Source organism: Haliotis cracherodii, unplaced genomic scaffold (genome assembly GCF_022045235.1).
Source record: "Haliotis cracherodii isolate W230 unplaced genomic scaffold, xgHalCrac1.p SCAF_12, whole genome shotgun sequence".
NCBI lineage: Eukaryota > Metazoa > Mollusca > Gastropoda > Lepetellida > Haliotidae > Haliotis > Haliotis cracherodii.
This window is the reverse complement of record NW_027266267.1, coordinates 5,900,662-5,919,205: the sequence shown is the minus strand read 5'-3', so window position 1 is coordinate 5,919,205 and position 18,544 is coordinate 5,900,662. Positions and strand designations below refer to the sequence as shown.

General features: G+C 42.5%; 1 protein-coding gene across 1 annotated transcript; it reads left to right on the top strand.

Moving 5' to 3' along the window:
- The first annotated feature begins 1,987 nt into the window (after positions 1-1,987).
- Positions 1,988-16,992, top strand: LOC139456943 (scavenger receptor cysteine-rich domain-containing protein DMBT1-like). The gene is made up of 6 exons (XM_071238410.1): positions 1,988-2,090; positions 4,752-4,918; positions 10,476-10,617; positions 12,027-12,359; positions 12,826-12,985; positions 16,884-16,992. Exons 1-6 carry the CDS (start codon positions 2,018-2,020, stop codon positions 16,990-16,992), a joined length of 984 nt encoding a protein of 327 aa, XP_071094511.1. The 5' UTR covers positions 1,988-2,017.
- The last annotated feature ends 1,552 nt before the right edge of the window (positions 16,993-18,544 follow it).

Below are 18,544 nucleotides of genomic sequence, written 5' to 3'. Positions count from 1 at the left end.
ATTGAGGGGTCACGCAGATAATAAGTGAGTGAGTGAGTTGGGTTTAACGCCGCTTATAACAGTATTCCAGTTATATCACAGCGTGTCAGCTTAATGTGGGAGGAAAGCCCGAAGTGATGCATGTCTCAGACGTTTACCACTTCGGTGAAACCCACGAGCACAGGTATGGTGCTGACAAACCTAGAAACATAATCGGGGCGAACCGGGATTCGAACCGACAATCATAGGTTTCTGGCGTGCCCAAGGGACGCAACTCTGCACAGCGAATCGCGGCGCCTTAGACGACTGGGCCACCAGTGCCCCCGCAGATAATAAGAGGTAAGGGTAATGCTGTTACAAAACGTCACATTTTCAACTTCCACGAGTGCTGTTTCATCGGAATGAACCATAGTATGCCCACGTTGACCGTTACATGTCATGTATTGCACGGGAACGAGCTAAACCACATGTGTTTTTGCGTAGCTTTTACAATCACCGTCTATCTTGCATATTCATAGCTTCTTATTGTCCATTTTTCAAGTTCCATACACGCATCCAATCAGTGTGACATAGACAACTCGTTCTTCAACTGTTAATCACATTGTCAGCATAATCGTGGCAAGTGATACTGCTCAATAACGGCGTAAGAATCTACACCGACACGTCACTCCTAATTGTTATAACGAGGTGAGGTGAGGTGAAATGGGGTCTAATGTCACGTCCAAGATCATTGCACTTATATAGCGACGTGCATGCACGTGTGTGTGTGGCTGCTTGTACTAGTCCGGACTGTTGCCGATTTATAGTGCTAGCCCACTGAGATACCATGCCGCAGTTTAACATGAATACCCCACTCAGACACAGTATACTGACTCCGAGCCGACAAGTCCTTGTTTTAGCCCTTTAATGCCGAGCGCCAGACAGGGTAACAACAAGTACCATCTTTTACCGTCTTTTGGTATGACGCGGCCAGGGATCAAACCCCAGACCTTCCGCTCTCCGGGCGGACGCTCTACCACTAGACCACGGAGGCGGTCCTTATAACGACGTTGTTCATCCATATATATTATCCTGAATTAGTAGTCCAGCTTCTAAATGCCTATCAATAACACTTAGTCGGTTCTATTCCTGCGTGTTGGTAAACACGGGTATGGTCCTGACGAACCTGGAAACATAATCGGGGTGAACAGATATTCGAATCTACATTCATAGGTTTCTGGAGTGACGCAGATCCACACAGCGAATTGCGGCGCTTAAGACGACTGGGTCACCCGTGGCCCTTGGAATCCCCGGGGATTATGATCAGTGTGCTTGTTTATTGGTTATCGCAAAACTCAGCAGTATTCCAACTACAGTAAACTACGGTTATAACGAACTCAAAGGGACCTCTAATTTTAGTTCTTTATAACCGTTGTTCGTTATATGCAGTTATACTGCATAACCAAAGCAAATAGTCCGGGCAAAAAAGGTTCGTCATATCCGTCAGTTCTTTATAAGCGTGTTCGTTATAAACGTAGTTTACTGTACTTGATGGCCATCTGTAAATAATCGAGTCTGCACCAGCCATTCCACTGATTGAGCAATGATCTACGCAACTGAGATGCGATGACATGCATCAACCAAGCCTGACCACCCAATCCCGTTAGTGGCCTCTAAGAAGAAGCATGGGTTACTGAAGACCATTTCTAGCCAAGTTCTTCAGGGGATTATGACTATGAGGTATGTACATGTATATACCGGTACCCTATCTAGTTTGAAGGTGTCTAATATACAATGTGTATCAAGGCATCTGTAGTTCGTCCTCACCAACAATTCCGCGCCACGGAACACTACAAACACTTAACAATTCATCAACAACACTTGAACAACACTACAAACGGAATCTAGCAATTGTATCTTATATATTACGACTTACACATTCCGATGTAGCATCCAAAAGTCAGGCCAATTAATCAACGAGGTCCTATATACTGCTGCTTAATAATATAACGTATGTGTTAGAGTCATCGTGGGGAGCTTATGCTGTATCGTCGCACAGATGAAGAACTATCATGTGTTGGTTGACCTTTTCTTATACTGTGTTCTCACTGGGGAATTACAAGACGTTTATGGTGAGTAAGAGACAGGAATCTGTTTTACCAATTGGAAGATACATTATGCAGAGAGAGAGAGAGAGAGAGAGAGAGAGAGAGAGAGAGAGAGAGAGAGAGAGAGAGAGAAGGGGGGACGAGGAGTTTGAGGAACAAAGACTCTCACAAAAACTAGGGATGAGAAAGATAGATGTCATAGATTAATTCAAACAGTGTTTGGTTTGTCAAATTTCGTTTGTTTGCATTCCATGATCATTGATAAATAGGGTGATACGTTTCTGGTGAATTTCAGTATTATAGACCATCAAAGCAGAGTTGGAATATTACTGGCTGATTCATAAATTAATACTGAAACACACGTATGCAAGTAATTGCAATGTAATCAGTAATTACCAATATGACCACGTTAATTGCAACATGGTGAATGCTATATTAGCACGTACCACCTGATTTCTTCATTACTGACCACCTACATATCATTGATTATACAACACAAAAGCCTGTCAACTCTCATCAAGCTTTCTCACTGGGAATTACAAGACGTTTATGGTGAGAGACAGGTATCTGTTTTACCAATTGGAAGAGATACATGCATATAGAAGAAGATGGAAACGCGTTAGAGAGAGAGAGAGAGAGAGAGAGACTAGAGAGAGAGAGAGAGAGAGACTAGAGAGAGAGAGAGACTAGAGAGAGAGAGAGACTAGAGAGAGAGAGAGAGACTAGAGAGAGAGAGACTAGAGAGAGAGAGAGAGACTAGAGAGAGAGAGAGAGACTAGAGAGAGAGAGAGATACTAGAGAGAGAGAGAGAGACTAGAGAGAGAGAGAGAGAGACTAGAGAGAGAGAGAGACTAGAGAGAGAGAGAGACTAGAGAGAGAGACTAGAGAGAGAGAGAGAGACTAGAGAGAGAGAGAGAGAGCGAGACTAGAGAGAGAGAGAGAGAGACTAGAGAGAGAGAGAGACTAGAGAGAGAGAGAGGGAGAGAGAGAGAGAGACTAGAGAGAGAGAGAGAGAGAGACTAGAGAGAGAGAGAGACTAGAGAGAGAGAGAGAGACTAGAGAGAGAGTGAGAGAGAGACTAGAGAGAGAGAGAGAGACTAGAGAGAGAGAGAGAGAGACTAGAGAGAGAGAGAGGGAGAGAGAGAGAGAGTGGGAGGGGAGGACGAGGAGTTTGATTGAGGAACAAAGACTCACAAAAACTAGGGATGAGAGAGGGAGGGAGACAGGAAGCAAGGAAGGATAAAGAGTGGTGCGAGGAAGAGAGGGAGGGAGGACGAAGAGGGAAAGGGAGTGGCGGAAGTGTGGGTGATGGTGACAGAGAGAGTGAGAGAAGGATTAGAGGAAGAAGGAGAGTGAGAGAGGGAAGACTGTGAGATAGAGTGAGTGAGTGAGTGAGTTTGATTTTACGCCGCTTTTAGCAATATTCAAGCAATATCACGGCGGGGGACACCAGAAATGGGCTTCACACATTGTACCCATGTCGGGAATCGAACCCGGGTCTTTGGCGTGACGAGCGAACGCTTTAACCACTAGGCTAACGACCACCCCCTGGGAGATAGAAATATGGAGAGAGAAGTGTGGAGGAGGGAAGAGAGGAGATTGGGAGAGAAGTAAATTGAGAGAGCGCGGAGAGAGTGTTGGGGGGGGGGGGGGGGGGGAGATAGGATGAGTGAGGAAGAGGAGTATGAGGACGAAATGAGGATGGGAGAAGCAGCTCAGTTAAAAGAAATGGTTATAGAGTGTGAAGAGAGGGAGGGGGAAGGGGAGAGGAGGGAGGGTAGGGAAGAGAGGGGGGAAAACAGAGGTTGCAGAGGTGAGTAAGATTGATTTATTGATTGATTGAGTTTGATTTTACGCCGCTTTTAGCAATATTCCAGCAATATCACAGCGGGGGATACCAGAAATGGGCTTCACACATTATACCCATGTCGGGAATCGAACCCGGGACTTCGGCGTGACGAGCGGACGCTTTAACCACTAGGCTACCCGACTGCCCCAGGTGAGTAAGAGAGAGTGAGAGTAAATAGAACAAACAAATATGTATGTTCGCAGAAAAGTTTACATAACAACACAACTGTGTAAACTGAAATGATACTTTAAATAATGACATACTGAGATGGTGTATATTTCCGCTCCACTGGCGCATGGAGCGCAGTTCTCAAGTTGCCACTTCCTGAATAGAAGCGGGTTTCCTGACGTTGATGCAGACAGCAGAGACCAATGTACAAAGTATTGTCCTGGTCACAACCGAAACGTAATTCATTGTGTTCCCCTTTACTGATGACAACTAATCTTGGTACACGAATAGATTCCATCCAATGTCCATATAGTTAAAATAAACGTTATGATAACTTCATTCAAGTTTTGAAGCTAGTTGGAGCATTTTATACATTTCGTTTTCTCTTTAGGAGTGAGTGAGTATGGTTTTACGCCGCTTTTAGCAATATTCCAGCAATATTACGGCGGGGGAACCAGAAATGGGCTTTACACATTGTACCCAAATGGGGAATCGAACCTGGGTCTTTGGCGTGACGAGCGAACGCTTTAACCACTAGGCTACCCGACCGCCCCTCTCTTTAGGCATAGCACGTTGCAATTACCAGGTAGCTGACATGCGCTTAATGGCCTCAATAAACACATTAGCATTTGTACTGAATCCATACGAGTGCCTGTTATCTTTTTAAGGATGCGGGGGAAACTATTCGGGCACCACTGGGTCGTTCACGTCCCCAAACTACCCCTTGAGGTACGGCGGCAGACTTCGCTGCACTTACATCGTCGATGCAGGATCAACGCTCATCACGCTCGTGTTTGAAGAGTTCAATACACAGAACTTCTACGATCAAGTCCAGGTATGTGCTCCATGTTTCTTCACTATAAAATGAAATATTTATTCCAGCAGCTGGCTTTATTGACACTAACCGTGGGGTGCACGGGTGGCCCAGTCGTCTAAGGCGCCGCGATTTGCACTGCAGAGTTGCGTCCCTTGGGCACGCCAGAAACCTATGATTGTGGGTTCGAATCCCGGTTCGCCCTGATTATGTTTCTAGGTTTGTCAGCACCATACCCGTGCTCGTGGGTTTCACCGCAGTGGTAAACGTCTGAGACCTGAATCACTTCGGGCTTTCCTCCCACATTATGCTGACACGCCGTGATATAACTGGAACACTGTTAAAAGCGGCGTTAAACCCAACTCACTCACTCACTCAATAATTTACGAGTGACGAGGAATGATGGATTATCTGTCCCGAGTGAAATTAAAGTTGTAAGTCCCGAGCCTTGGGGAGGGACTTTCAACATTAATTTCACGAGGACAGATAATCCATCATTCCTCGTCACGAGAAGTTTATTGTTTTTATAACCCATCGTCACGTTTTAGAAATAGAAGCTAAAAGACAAGAAACAGTTTCCTCTTATCACAGAGGCGAAGTCGCATTTCATAATATTCATACGCGATACTCAACGCCCTCGATTTCGTGAATTTTGACCTGATCACACAGTCACTCAACACTAAGATTCCGCGAATGCCAAATAGTTCGTTTGACAATAATTCTTTGACAATTTAACCAATGTTATGAATTTTGGCAAAAACATACAGTTTGATTAATATCTAAATAATGAATAAAACATGATTTGGCATTATTGTCTAGACAAACTTCAAACACGTGTAGTTCAAACTGTTTGCCAGTTTGTCTCGGTCAATATGCCGTCAGTCGCCTCAAAGACACCAGCTCTCGTGACTACGAAAAGATGACCAAAGCTTTTCGTCTGCACATTCTCAACAACATCAAACTGTGAAAACTGACTCTACAACAAGTAAGGTGTTTTTGACAGGCTATTTCATGCGAGCATAGGGGCGGTCGGGTAGCCTAATGGTTAAAGCGTTCGCTCGTCCCGCCGAAGCCCCGCGTTCGATTCCCGACATGGGTACAATGTGTGAAGCCCATTTCTGGTGTCCCCCGCCGTGATAATGCTTGAATATTGCTAAAAGCGGCGTAAAACCATACTCACTCACTCACTCAAGCGAGCATTTGTCTTACATTTTAAAACAACAGTAAATATTTCAAACTGGAACGTTGGAATGTGACGTGGCCTTGACCTTAGACTGACTAAGTGTTTATGCAGCATTTTCACGAACGTTAAAACCAGGAACATTGGAGCAAGAATTCAAGAAGTCCGAAGATATGTCGGCAATGCGCCGACGTTTGGGGCAGCCAACATCTGACTCGACAGGCTTGCAAATGTTTACGTTGAATACGCCGCCATAGATCGGGCCAGAAAACAGGCAGTGTTGCTTGCGAGTTGGAAGATCGTTCATTGGCTGGGATGCTACTGATTGACATGGGCCTAGTAGTCTGTCTTACAGACCCTGATACAAATATATAATGTCTATATGTTTGGCAAGTCTAGATTACTGCAGTATCAGTACTGGGCTCCCTTTTATTATATTTTTATTAAGATAACTGAACAACTGTTTTTTTCTGTACGATATGTTCATTTCAGAGACTATATGTTAGTCTATGGGCCTAGCGGAATCCGAAAGTGGCTTGACGGGGTCACTGCGTGAACTGGTATTGGATAAACTGTTGGATATACCACGGTGTTAATCTTCAGTGATTTGTGAATATGTGTTTATAGAATGTATATTTTTGTGCCCAGACACTTGCATTATTTGGTGGGCTCGAACTCCCTCCCTGGACAGTGATTGTATCATGTGTTTCCTAGCGCTGTGATTACTGATGCGTTTGTCGGATGACAGGCTGGCTTTGGAAGTCCTGTTTTTAATTGGTGCACAAGATTGTTTTTCCTCACTGGCTGCCTTTTGAACCGGGATTCGCTAGATTTTGGACACCCTCTAGTGTTTGTTGCGAGATAGAATGGATCTTCTCTCCCCGAAACATTTCTGGGTCTCTAGTCGCGGAACACCTTATACACGTTGCCTGGACAACATGAGGGGTCGTCGGGTTGGGTCAAGGCCCTGGGTGTCACAGCACGAACACCCGTGGGGTCGTCTCCGATTCTGGTGTTGGATTGCCTTTCAACATACTCGATGAACTCATGATAACATGGTTCTCAGAATCTCATTTCAACTGAACCCCCATGTGTGGAGTTATTGACCATAGACCGAAAAAAATATATTGTTCCGCCATAGAGTGTTAAGTGAGTTGGTGAGTTGGGTTTAACGTCGCTTTTAACAGTATTCCAGTCATATCGCGGCGTGTCAGCTTAATGTGGGAGGAAAGCCCCAAGTGATGCAGGCCTCAGACGTTTACCACTTCGGTGAAAACCACGAGCACGGGTATGGTGCTGACAAACCTAGAAACAAAATCGGGGCGAACCGGGATTCGAACCCACAATCATAGGTTTCTGGCAAGCCAAAGGGACGCAACTCTGCATAGCGAATCGCGGCGCCTTAGACGACTGGGCCACCCGTGCACCCCATAGAGTGTTTAATATGGATTCAGGTGTGTTAGTGCATCTCGGAGTTGTTTTGTTTCACTGTTGGAAATAGCTTCCGCTCTGTAACGTCAGTTACCCTTTCCCAGTTTTTTCAGTGATTTTGTTTTTAACTTGAAGACATCCCTCATTTTAGAAAATTCAATTGAATCGGAAAGTGAGAAGCCATAAGCCTTGCGTCTTAAGTGACGATCTAAACTGCCCCTGAATCCAATAAGTGAGCTTTGCTCGTACTCGGAACCATCCTGTTTCCTAACGCCAATGAAAAACTTGCACATGATCTTAAGTTAAGTGGGAAGGAGAACTTTCATCGGGCGTTGCTCATTTAGCTTTTCTGAAAGAGACTGTTTGACAACTCGCATCCTGATCATATTTTTTTTTAAATGTTTGGATTTTCATTTACTGCCAGAAATTTGTCAATGTCGCCATCATGTACATCAACAAATCTTTCTGCTTGTTTTTGGAACATCAGGGATGTTATTTGGGCCATCCAAGAAATCATTATCCATCAAATCATCCACAAATGATTGATTTAGACCAACATGTTAGGGCGTGACAGACATTGAAGTCACGGTTTCAGGAATCACGTGAAGTCTATAACGAGGGACTTGTCGCTCACCCGTGTCAGTTTTCACCACAAAGAAGTTGATACTGTTCAATGGCTTTATTATGTTCATTACTCTTCCAACCAATTTTTCGTCAATCTTCACAAGATCGTGTGCACTTTTACCAGGGACAACAATGTCGCCATTGTTGTTTACAGGCAGGTTTAGCAGACGATTTATTCAATCAAATGTAATTTACAAGTCTCAATTAGTTTTTACGTCCGTATATTCAATTATCGTAAACATGTGTGAACGATATTTAGTTTAATGAATAAAAAAAACATAGTTATAAGAACGCTTTATGTTGTAAATGACAAGTCTCGAATGGCAGAGATGAGTTTGTGGAGCAAAGATGACTAATTTCATACTTTGAAGTTTACACTGTTTCTTTCAAGGTGATTGGCTGAAGGGGTAGTCACGTGATCTGATATTTGGCGTTCACACACCTGTGAACGGACAGAAAAAGTTCACACGATGTGAATAATTGTTTGTGAAATTGATCGTGTGAACTTTTGCCGGAACTACTTTCCGGTGTTTCCCAGAATTCTCGATCGGTGTTTACGATCAGCTCGTTGTTCTATTTTCTTTTCAATACCTGCATTTATCAGCAAAATAATTAATTTAATATTTTTGCCTGGTCTTGTAACGTTTCACCTGACTTATAAATAAATATAAATTATATGCTTTGGTTCTGGTGATTGATGTCGTCTAGCTGCTACATGAAACGAAATGGATTGTCCTTGCGATGATTTGGATATGGAATGGCTATCTAATACTAATAACGCAAGTGAAGAAAATTAATTCTGTAAAATTACTGAGGTGAACGAAATTGATTTATTGAGCGATATTGACTTTGATGCCTTGTTTTTGGAAATAACAGGAATTTTGCACCAATGAAAACAATGTCGTACCCTGCTCAGATGTGGCCGCTGACACAGCAAACGCGACTGCTCCTGATCAATCCCAAACCAAAATCCAATTTACTATCGTATCGGGAAAAAATCTAAGATTTTGAGAAACCATAAAACATAAAAAAATTAAGGTAAGGAAAGAAACTAAATTTAAATAAAAAACAAAAAAAACTTGCCTACCTGTTTTATCGATTGGTCATTCGAGTCGAGAAAATATCCGTAGACGGAATTAGAAATCTACTATTCCGGTTTCTGAGTTTGCCGACCTTCTCCGTGCATTCTAGGCCGAGAAGCGGCGTCACAGGAGGAATGACGGGGCACAGAAATGAAACTGGTATCAGGTCATACAGTAGGTCCATCTCAGGTGACAAGAAACACCAGCTAAGCAAAGTATTACAGCACACGCGACAAATCCCAAACTCCAAATATAACATACCCTGACGTTGAAAATTATCACAAAACACTCAAGTTTCAGAGCACTCGGTTCACCCCCCACCAGTCCATTCCGCATCGTCCGAATAGGTTTGCGATGATCCAAACACAAGCAACACATTCATAATTCGGTGATATTCCCAATTTGCTAGTGCCATGAGAGGGTTCACGCGTCGGGGTGTTTTCCATAACTGCTCCATGAACGTCATTTTCAACAGCAGTAAAGATCATGCTCCCGTTCGACTCGAAATACACCTCTTTACAAATTTATGTGACGTCATGTATAAATCCGCGCTTGAAAATTGACCTCACCTCGGTGCATCGAGGTCATGTTTATATTTTTGTCCAACTTCCTGTAACCTATTTTTAAGATTTGATTTATCCCAAATATTGTTTGTAAATTTGTTCAGAGAATGAAATGTTAACGTTTAAATTAATGTTGACATATTTCTAGATTATGCTGTATATATTCAAAGAACTATTTTTCTTTACATAACTGAGTATGAGTAGGGAAACGTATGTGACCGTGAGCCGGCAAATACCGAACATTGTTGTAATGTTCTTCGGCGAAACCAGAGGACTTCAAATTTAAGAAAACATTGTTACAATATTATTGGGCGAGACCAGTAAACTACAAAGTATGAAATTATAAGAATTGAACGTCAAGCTCGGAGGTTCGCACAGTTTAACCAGCGCTTTGAAATCGTTCGCACTTCCATGAACCCATCCAAACTGACGTTCAGTTCTTAAAGGAACATGGTGAATGGGGTAATGTAGTTCCGGCAATGCGTCATTAACCAATGAAAATACAGGCTTTCTAAAACAACCAATCGGCATTAAGCGATTGTTGTAACCTCCCAAGAGGTAACAAAACAAATACTACCCAACATCTCTGTTCCCACATGGGTAATAAAGTAAAATAAAATATTCACTGTAAGTATGTCATGAACAATTCAGGAAAATATTTCCGTCAAATATGGAAGCTATCTTTTTGTGAACTACAGGTTTATGATTCCGATGGGAACATACTGGCTGAAATTGATGGAAAAAGACGCGGCTACATCGTCCAGTCAGCTATCTACTATCGTGTTGTGTTTCGTACAAACAATTGGGGGACAAGAAAAGGATTTAAAGCTGTATGGTCACGTATGTTCCATCTTCCTATTAGCTGACACTTTTGTATATTTAGACTTTCTGCATAGGAAATGTTTCTCGGGTTAGTTTGTACCATTTTCTTTAACATTTCCCACGTGACATGAAGCAGACTCTGTTTCCCATGTGTCACGACATGTATTGAAGTGAGTGTGTGAGTGAGTTTGGTTTAACGCCGCTTTTAACAGTTTACCAGTTATATCGCGGTGTGTCAGCTTAATGTGGGAGGAAATCCCGAAGTGATGCAGGTCTCAGACGTTTACCACTTCGGTGAAACCCACGAGCACGGGTATGGTGCTGACAAACCTAGAAACATAATGGGGGCGAACCGGGATTCGAACCCACAATCATAGGTTTCTGGCGTGCCCAAGGGCCGCAACTCTGCACAGCGAATCGCGGCGCCTTAGACGACTGGGCCACCCGTGGCCCACATGTTTTGAAGAACCGACTGTGCTCAAGTGGTTTGTTGGTATGTCTAGTGGGGAAAAGGTCTTTCTGCCTTATCACTTTTGTTTTTGACCAAAAAAACCCGGATAAACGTCCTACCTTCCACCCACGTTTAAGACACATGTAATTCAGAAACATTTATTTTGACCAAGGGGCCCTAGATACACTTACCAATCTTCAGTCGTAAGCATATATCAGCACAATCTGACCAACAGCATCATTCATAGGTCCAACATATGTCCCAACAGTGCAATTTAACATGACCAACAGCATCATTCGTAGGTCCAACATATGTCCCAACAGCGACATTAACATGGCCAACAGCATCATCCGTAGGTCCTACATATGTCCCAACAATGACATTAACATGGCCAACAGCATCATCTGTAGGTCCAACATATGTCCATACAGTGACATTAACATGACCAACAGCGTGCTACACATTTAGACTACAGTAAACTTAATTGTTAACTTAGCAGTTAAACTGGTTTTAGGGGGCACGGGTGGCCCAGTCGTCTAAGGCGCCGCGATTTGCACTGCAGAGTTGCGTCCCTTGGGCACGCCAGAAACCTATGATTGTCGATTCGAATCCCGGTTCGCCCCGATTATGTTTCTAGGTTTATCAGCACCATACCTGTGCTCGTGGGTTTCACCGAAGTGGTAAACGTCTGGGACCTGCATCACTTCGGGCTTTCCTCCCACATTAAGCTGACACGCCGTGATATAACTGGAATACTGTTAAAAGCGGCGTTAAACCCAACTCACTCACTCACTAAACTGGTTTTACTTCTCCGTCGCAATGGACTCGTGTCTAGATAAAGCCTTGAGCAATAATATTTCAACGATAAATTTAAAACGTGAGCGACATGGAATTACCAGTGTCGTTATCCATAAAGCAATGGCATGAAATTGTCAGGTGTATCACCGCTATGATGTGGATGTTTTCTGTGTTCCAGTGACCACAGCTGAACATGCCAGGTACGGAGGCTACGCTACTTTGTCCTGGAATCTGACCCAGCCTGGAATCAGAGAGTTCACCGTGTGGAACAGCCGGTCAGGGGAATACATACTGCACATCACGAACTATAACAATGTCAGGGCTGTCAGGGAGAAGATGGCGTCCAGGATACAGTTCATTGGACATATCACATTATCAGGCATAGGGTTGTTGCGGTTTGTCATCCATGACATTATTTGGGAAGATGCAGGCCAGTACGCGTGTTACAAAGGCTCCATGAGTTCACGAGGAGCCAGGATCCCTGACTGTGGACAGGAGCTGGCTGTGCTGGGTAAGCATACTTTAATACGTCCAGGAACATTTCTTGACCAAGCGACCTTGCAAAAATAGCTTAGGGCGTGATGGGCATTATAACATAGCATGTGTTCTGCTTAAGGGTGTGATAGTCACTATAACATGGTATGTGTTCTGCTCAGGGCTGTTGTGGCAATATAACATAGTATGTGTTCTGCTCAGGGGTGTGATGGCAATATAACATAGTATGTGTTCTGCTCAGGGGTGTGATGGCAATATAACATAGTATGTGTTCTGCTCAGGGCTGTTGTGGCATTATAACGTAATATGTGTTCTGCTCAGGGGTGTGATGGAAATAAATCATAGTATGTGTTCTGCTCAGGGGTGTGATGGCAATATAACATAGCATGTGTTCTGCTCAGGGGTGTGATGGCAATATAACATAGTATGTGTTCTTCTCCGGGCTGTTGTGGCATTATAACATAATGTGTGTTCTGCTAAAGGTTGTGGTGGACACTATAACACAGCCTCTGGTTCCCTCAGCTCTCCCAACTACCTGGACAACACGAAGATGTACTTTTCATGCATATACACTATTGACGCTGGATCAACATATGTCACAATGGTGTTTGAGGACCTCAGCACGATGCGCACGATGTCAAGGTAAGTTGATACATCTAGAGACAAACAGCATCTCACGAGGATGGTAGTTGGTCAAGTATCCTTGACAATAAATTGTTTTTGTCTCAGATAGCTCTTGCGGATGTTTTTGGTGATTTCAGAGTTTTCATTTCGAGTGTATCCCTTTTGGAGTCATGAGGTTTACTTAGAGTAATTTATCAGTAACGTCAAGGACCAACAGTGCGTGTCTTCCTTATCTGGAGAAGCATTTACTGTAGGTCAGTGAAACTTGGTATATCACGATTTCAAGTGAGTGATCTACATACGCAGTCAATGTGATCAGTTAGTCATTCCCCGCTAAAATGCCATTACCTGCAAATATTTTGAAGCTTACTCATTTAATGGTTATAGCATTTGAATGATTATGTATGACAAATGATGAAAAATGGTATGGTTAGAAAAGTAGGTCAGCGTGACTTCAAGTCACAGATATAAATGTTCCATCGAGGGACATATAATTGAGTTCATATTATATATAGCCATTTTGAATATTCTTGAGAATACTTGTTTAATATTAAAGGTCAAATTTACTCTGAATGTCATGCACTCAAAATATATTAGGTTGGTAGCAATATCACGAGTCTTGTCGGCCACAAGAAGTTTCATTCACCTCATGAACTGCCAAGTCCACATTCAGCAACACGTTCCTGTAATTGAACAAAGATCATGACACTGCCGCAATCTCACTAGAACCACAACATAAATCTTAATTCTCGCAACCGCAATACAAAGATCTGAGGTCGTCACTTTACAGATCACGTTGGATCGACCTTTCGCGAACTTTGACCGACCAATGGAATGACTGATAAGAAGTCGGCAACAGCCAATAAGAAGGCAGCCTTCGCGTGATTTACGGCACTAATTTCAAACTTGCGACTATGCTTCGAAATATATTTTGACAAATTCTCACTTTATAAAATGAAGACTGACCATAAGAGTATTCTGGAGTTGCTAAAATATGGCCTAGATTGTATGGATTAAGTTGTAAAGCCCGTAACTGTCGTTCTGAATACCCGAGTTAAATTTTTGAGGTTGCATGATTAGAAAACATATTCCGACTGTCACTTTCTTGATCTGAAAAGAGACCTTCAAATTTGTCAGATGAAAGGTCATTCTTATGTGATCCCTAATGGGATGTCCACAGATCTTTGTTTAGAGGTAGCGAGAACTATTAGATCTGATTTAAACGAGATTAGAAACAATTGTTGGTTCCAGATATTTAAAAGTATATGGACAAGAAAGGAAACTGTTGTCTGAGAATGTTATTTAAGTTTAAAGCATCAATTATACACATTGCAAAATTCAGTCGGCCCGTTTCTGATTTAGTGGATGCCATTTCACCAGAAGTGTATGCTGCTTCTTTGCTAGAACCATCAATGTTTTTGCGTTTTTTTGCAAATGAACCATTAAGCCCAGCCTCAACGATTAACCAAAAACTCTTGAACAACAACGGAAGGACTTTCTCTACAGTCACAGAGGTATTTGAGACCATGGAATTGATACCATCTGTATTCACAATAACCCCAAGGATTTGCTTGATTTGTTGTACCCTCAAAACACTGTCAACTATCCCACACGTCTTACTAAAGGAAAGACATCCTTGCCTTGTACCATGGGGCAGATGTTTCTGAACGTGGTGACCACAGATATGGTTACATATCTATTTTAAGTGGTTCAGAATATTTGTCCATACTAAAAGCAAATGGCTTCTGAAGTTTCCTGAGAAAACAATATGTGAAATGCTGGAGTTCCTCATTGATAACATCTATGTAACATTTGGGGGTGATGCATTTAAGCAAGCAGAAGGCATCTCCACCAATTATGAACTTTAGATTGGCAAATTCAAAATAAGGCAATTGTGTCAAAAAGTGTAACATAAGCTTCAGATAATATATCGATGATCTGATATCATTCTCCTCAATTGCTTTACCCACCTGGCATGGGGGCCGTTCCACAAAGGCATTTTAGCGGTATGACTGACGTAAGTCTATGTTAAAGTATTGGAGTTACGATCGTCTTAGTGATGTAATGGCTTTGTGGATCGAGGCCCTGAAAATGAAATTAATAGTACGATTTACGCATAACGATTCAGAGTAAAAACAATATCCATAAGACTGTATGACAAGATGGATGACTTCAACATTCCAGTCGTCAAGAAGTCGAGCTGTCCAGCAGCTCTAGCCTTTGGTGTCTACAGTCCGTTTGATTCCATCTGAGACCGATGAATTTCTCACTAACTCAAAACCTAATAATTGCAACAAAACCAAAATGTGCACAGCGACATGAATTTGACAGACCAACTCTGATGGTTTGTCTCATAATTTTGGACACCCGAATAACAAAATTGTTTAACAAACGATCATCATATTGTTGACAATTTTTCGCCATCACGTACCAGGGAGGACGATGTCTGATGCAGTTACCTTTTCTGAATTGAACCCTGTGTTTCCATGTTCTTTCAGGTGAAAAATTGAAATGCCTTAGCATGGGTGGCATCGGTAGGGCAGGATACGTGCATCTTTTCCGACCACCTGCTATCATTACTATTTGATAGTGATTCATAGACACATGTTGATTGTAAAGTCATAATCGTTTCTGCTTTTATCGCGGATTTCTTATGAACATGGAAAGGGTTTTGTCGCTGATACATTCATTGCTTCACGCTGTAAATGCATCGTGTTATCAAAAGATTCAGGGTCTTCTTGGAGAGATGAAGGTGATATTGTTGTCTTTTTGCAAGTATTAGCAACCATTTTCCTGCTTTAATAAAGTTTAGGTAACATTACAAAGTAGTTAATACTCCGGAGTTCGTGGTTCGTTTGTCATTTTAGGTTTTTGATGCCTCAGACGATGTGCTGGCAGTACTGGATGGCAACCTTAAAGGATATGTCATGCAGTCAGCCAATTACTACCGTATATCCTACAATGAAAATTACCCAACGAAAGGATTCAGAGCCACATGGTCAGGTAAGTGAAAAATAAATATCTGGCAAGAATTAATTTATTCTGCTCAAAGTTTTAAATACTCAAGCTTTCATAATGTTAAAAAATCCCCAACAAATAAAAATTGAAATATTCTGGTACACTATGATTGGGTCACCCCTATAGGACCCAAATTGAACGGTCAAAGGCAAGAAGTCCTTGGCAGGAGGTGCTTGAAAACCTGTGTTTGTATGTATCATGACAGATTCATTGCACATCCTTATCACAGAACATAACAGCATTTGCTACTGAGGATTGCAACAATTAAATGCACTTTTTCCCCTAAGTGTCAAAGACATCGTTTGACGGTCGAAGGTTAAGGCAGATGCATATGGATGCTTGAAACTGGGTCACGATGCAAATGTCTTTGGTGTGAGCAAAAGTGTGATCAACAGGGCGTCGAATAGAAACCAGACGTTTGGACATGCAGGTGGTCGACAGCATTCCACCACACAGCAGGAAGACAGATTACTCCTGATTGCAGCAAGACGTGACTGTCACCACACTCAGTAATGACATGCAGAACGCCAGTGTCTTTAACCCCAGTCACGGAGGGCATGCATTTGTATACCACTGCCCCAACATTATAAACATGCACATTTGGATTGGAGTGAAGACAGAACAGGACTAGTCTCCAGTATTTGTCACTGATGAATCGAGTAGCTGTCTGGAACTTATCATACCTGAGTGTGGCGTTGGGAAGGAGATAGATGTCAGGATTCCAATACAGCCGAACATGACCACTATGAAAGGGGCTAAATCATGATTTGGGTGGGTTTCTGTAGAGCTGGAAAAAACGATCTCCGTGTCCTACAATAGGGCACAATGACAGGTGTGAGCTACAGGGATGACTTTGTGGATATGTACATGTGACCGTATGTTGGTGCAATCGGGTCAGATGTATCCTCATGGACCTCATCATGCCAGAGTCGTTGATGACCATGCACTCGTCGTGTGAGGGCAATCTACAGCCCCTCCCACATGTCATCAACTGGGCTCAGGTCTAAGAGTGAGTGAGTGAGTTTGGTTTAACGCCACTTTAAACAGTATTCCAGTTACATCGCGGCGTGTCAGCTTAATGTGGGAGGAAAACCCGAAGTGATGCATGTCTCAGACCTTTACCAATTTGGTGAAACCCACGAGCACGGGTATGGTGGTAACAAACCTAGAAACATAATCGGGGCGAACCGGGATTCGAACCCAGAATCATAAGTTTCTGGCGTGCCAAAGGGACGCAAATCTGCACAGCGAATCGCGGCGCCTTAGACGACTGGGCCACCCGTGCCCCCTCCTGGTCCAAGAAGGTATCAACATCTCCGACCTTCGGAGAAACCAGTCATATCATATAACGGATCACATTGTGTTATCCACATACGCCTATGGAGACGTGAGATGCATTTGAATGATAACTCACATGGAATAAGCCATGATGACACATGTTTATAAAAACAGATGGAAATGAATATATACTAGCCTCTTCTTACTATCAATATCTCGCATTGAGTCTTTTTAGAGTGTTATATATTCAAATCGCATTTGTAAATATGGCCAAGCCTTTAGTTACAATGGGTTACCCTCGTTTTATACATGTACCAATCGGCCCGTGAAGATTCCGGGGTAGAATAGGTCTTCAGCAACCCATGCTTGCCGTAAAAGGCGACTATGCTTGTCGTAAAAGGCGACTAACGGGATCGTATCCATTGTTAAATAATAATAATAATAATGATAATAATAAATTAAAAAATAAATAAATAAATGAATAACATATTATATATGTACTATACTAATAAAATACTTTTACAAGCCCAAACGATTGTTGTCCACACGACAGTCTAAATGACCGTCACCGTGGTGTAGTGTAGCCTAGTGTAGTGTGTAGAGCTTCTACTATGCTCGGGAGGCTAGTGGCAAAATGCTTGTCGTAATTGGTGACTTACGGGATCGATTGGTCAGGCTCGCTGACTTGGTTGATGCATGTCATCGATCCCAATTGCGTGGATCGATGACCATGAGGTCAATCACTGGATTGTCTGGTCCAGACTCGATTATTTACAGAGACCGCCGTCATATAGCTGGAATATTGCTGAGTGCGGCGTTAAACAACAAACCAACCAACCAACCAACATGTACCAATCATATCAAATGATACGGAGACCACAACTCAACATGCTTGGGGCATCAATCAGAAATTTAATTACGACTGACGAAGGCCAAGCTGTGTCCCCTAATTATGTAATAGTACTTTTAGTGTGTGACGTCAGTGCACAAACGGCACGAGACGATAAGGTATTAATTTAAGAACATAACCTTTAACTTTATATTTCTTTATGCTTATAAACATTATGTAAATCTTTAAATCTTTATTTAAAAAAAATACAAAAAACAAATATTCTTTTTTTTTTTTTTTTTAAATATTTACATTTTGTAAACGTATACACGTAAAAGTAGCTGTGTGACATGTTTTTTCTAGTGACTACAGCTGAACATGCCAGGTACGGAGGTTATGCCACCCTGGCCTGGACTCTACAACAGCCTGGACTCAGAGAGTTCACCGTGTGG

What these genes read in the sequence shown, in the direction of transcription:
- LOC139456943 (XM_071238410.1), top strand. Translation starts at nt 2,018, where the DNA reads ATGAAGAACTATCATGTGTTGGTTGACCTTTTCTTATACTGTGTTCTC. An exon ending in GGAATTACAAGACGTTTATG is followed by an intron (nt 2,091 to 4,751) that starts GTGAGTAAGAGA and finishes TATCTTTTTAAG; the next exon opens with GATGCGGGGGAAACTATTCG. An exon ending in ATTTAAAGCTGTATGGTCAC is followed by an intron (nt 10,618 to 12,026) that starts GTATGTTCCATC and finishes TCTGTGTTCCAG; the next exon opens with TGACCACAGCTGAACATGCC.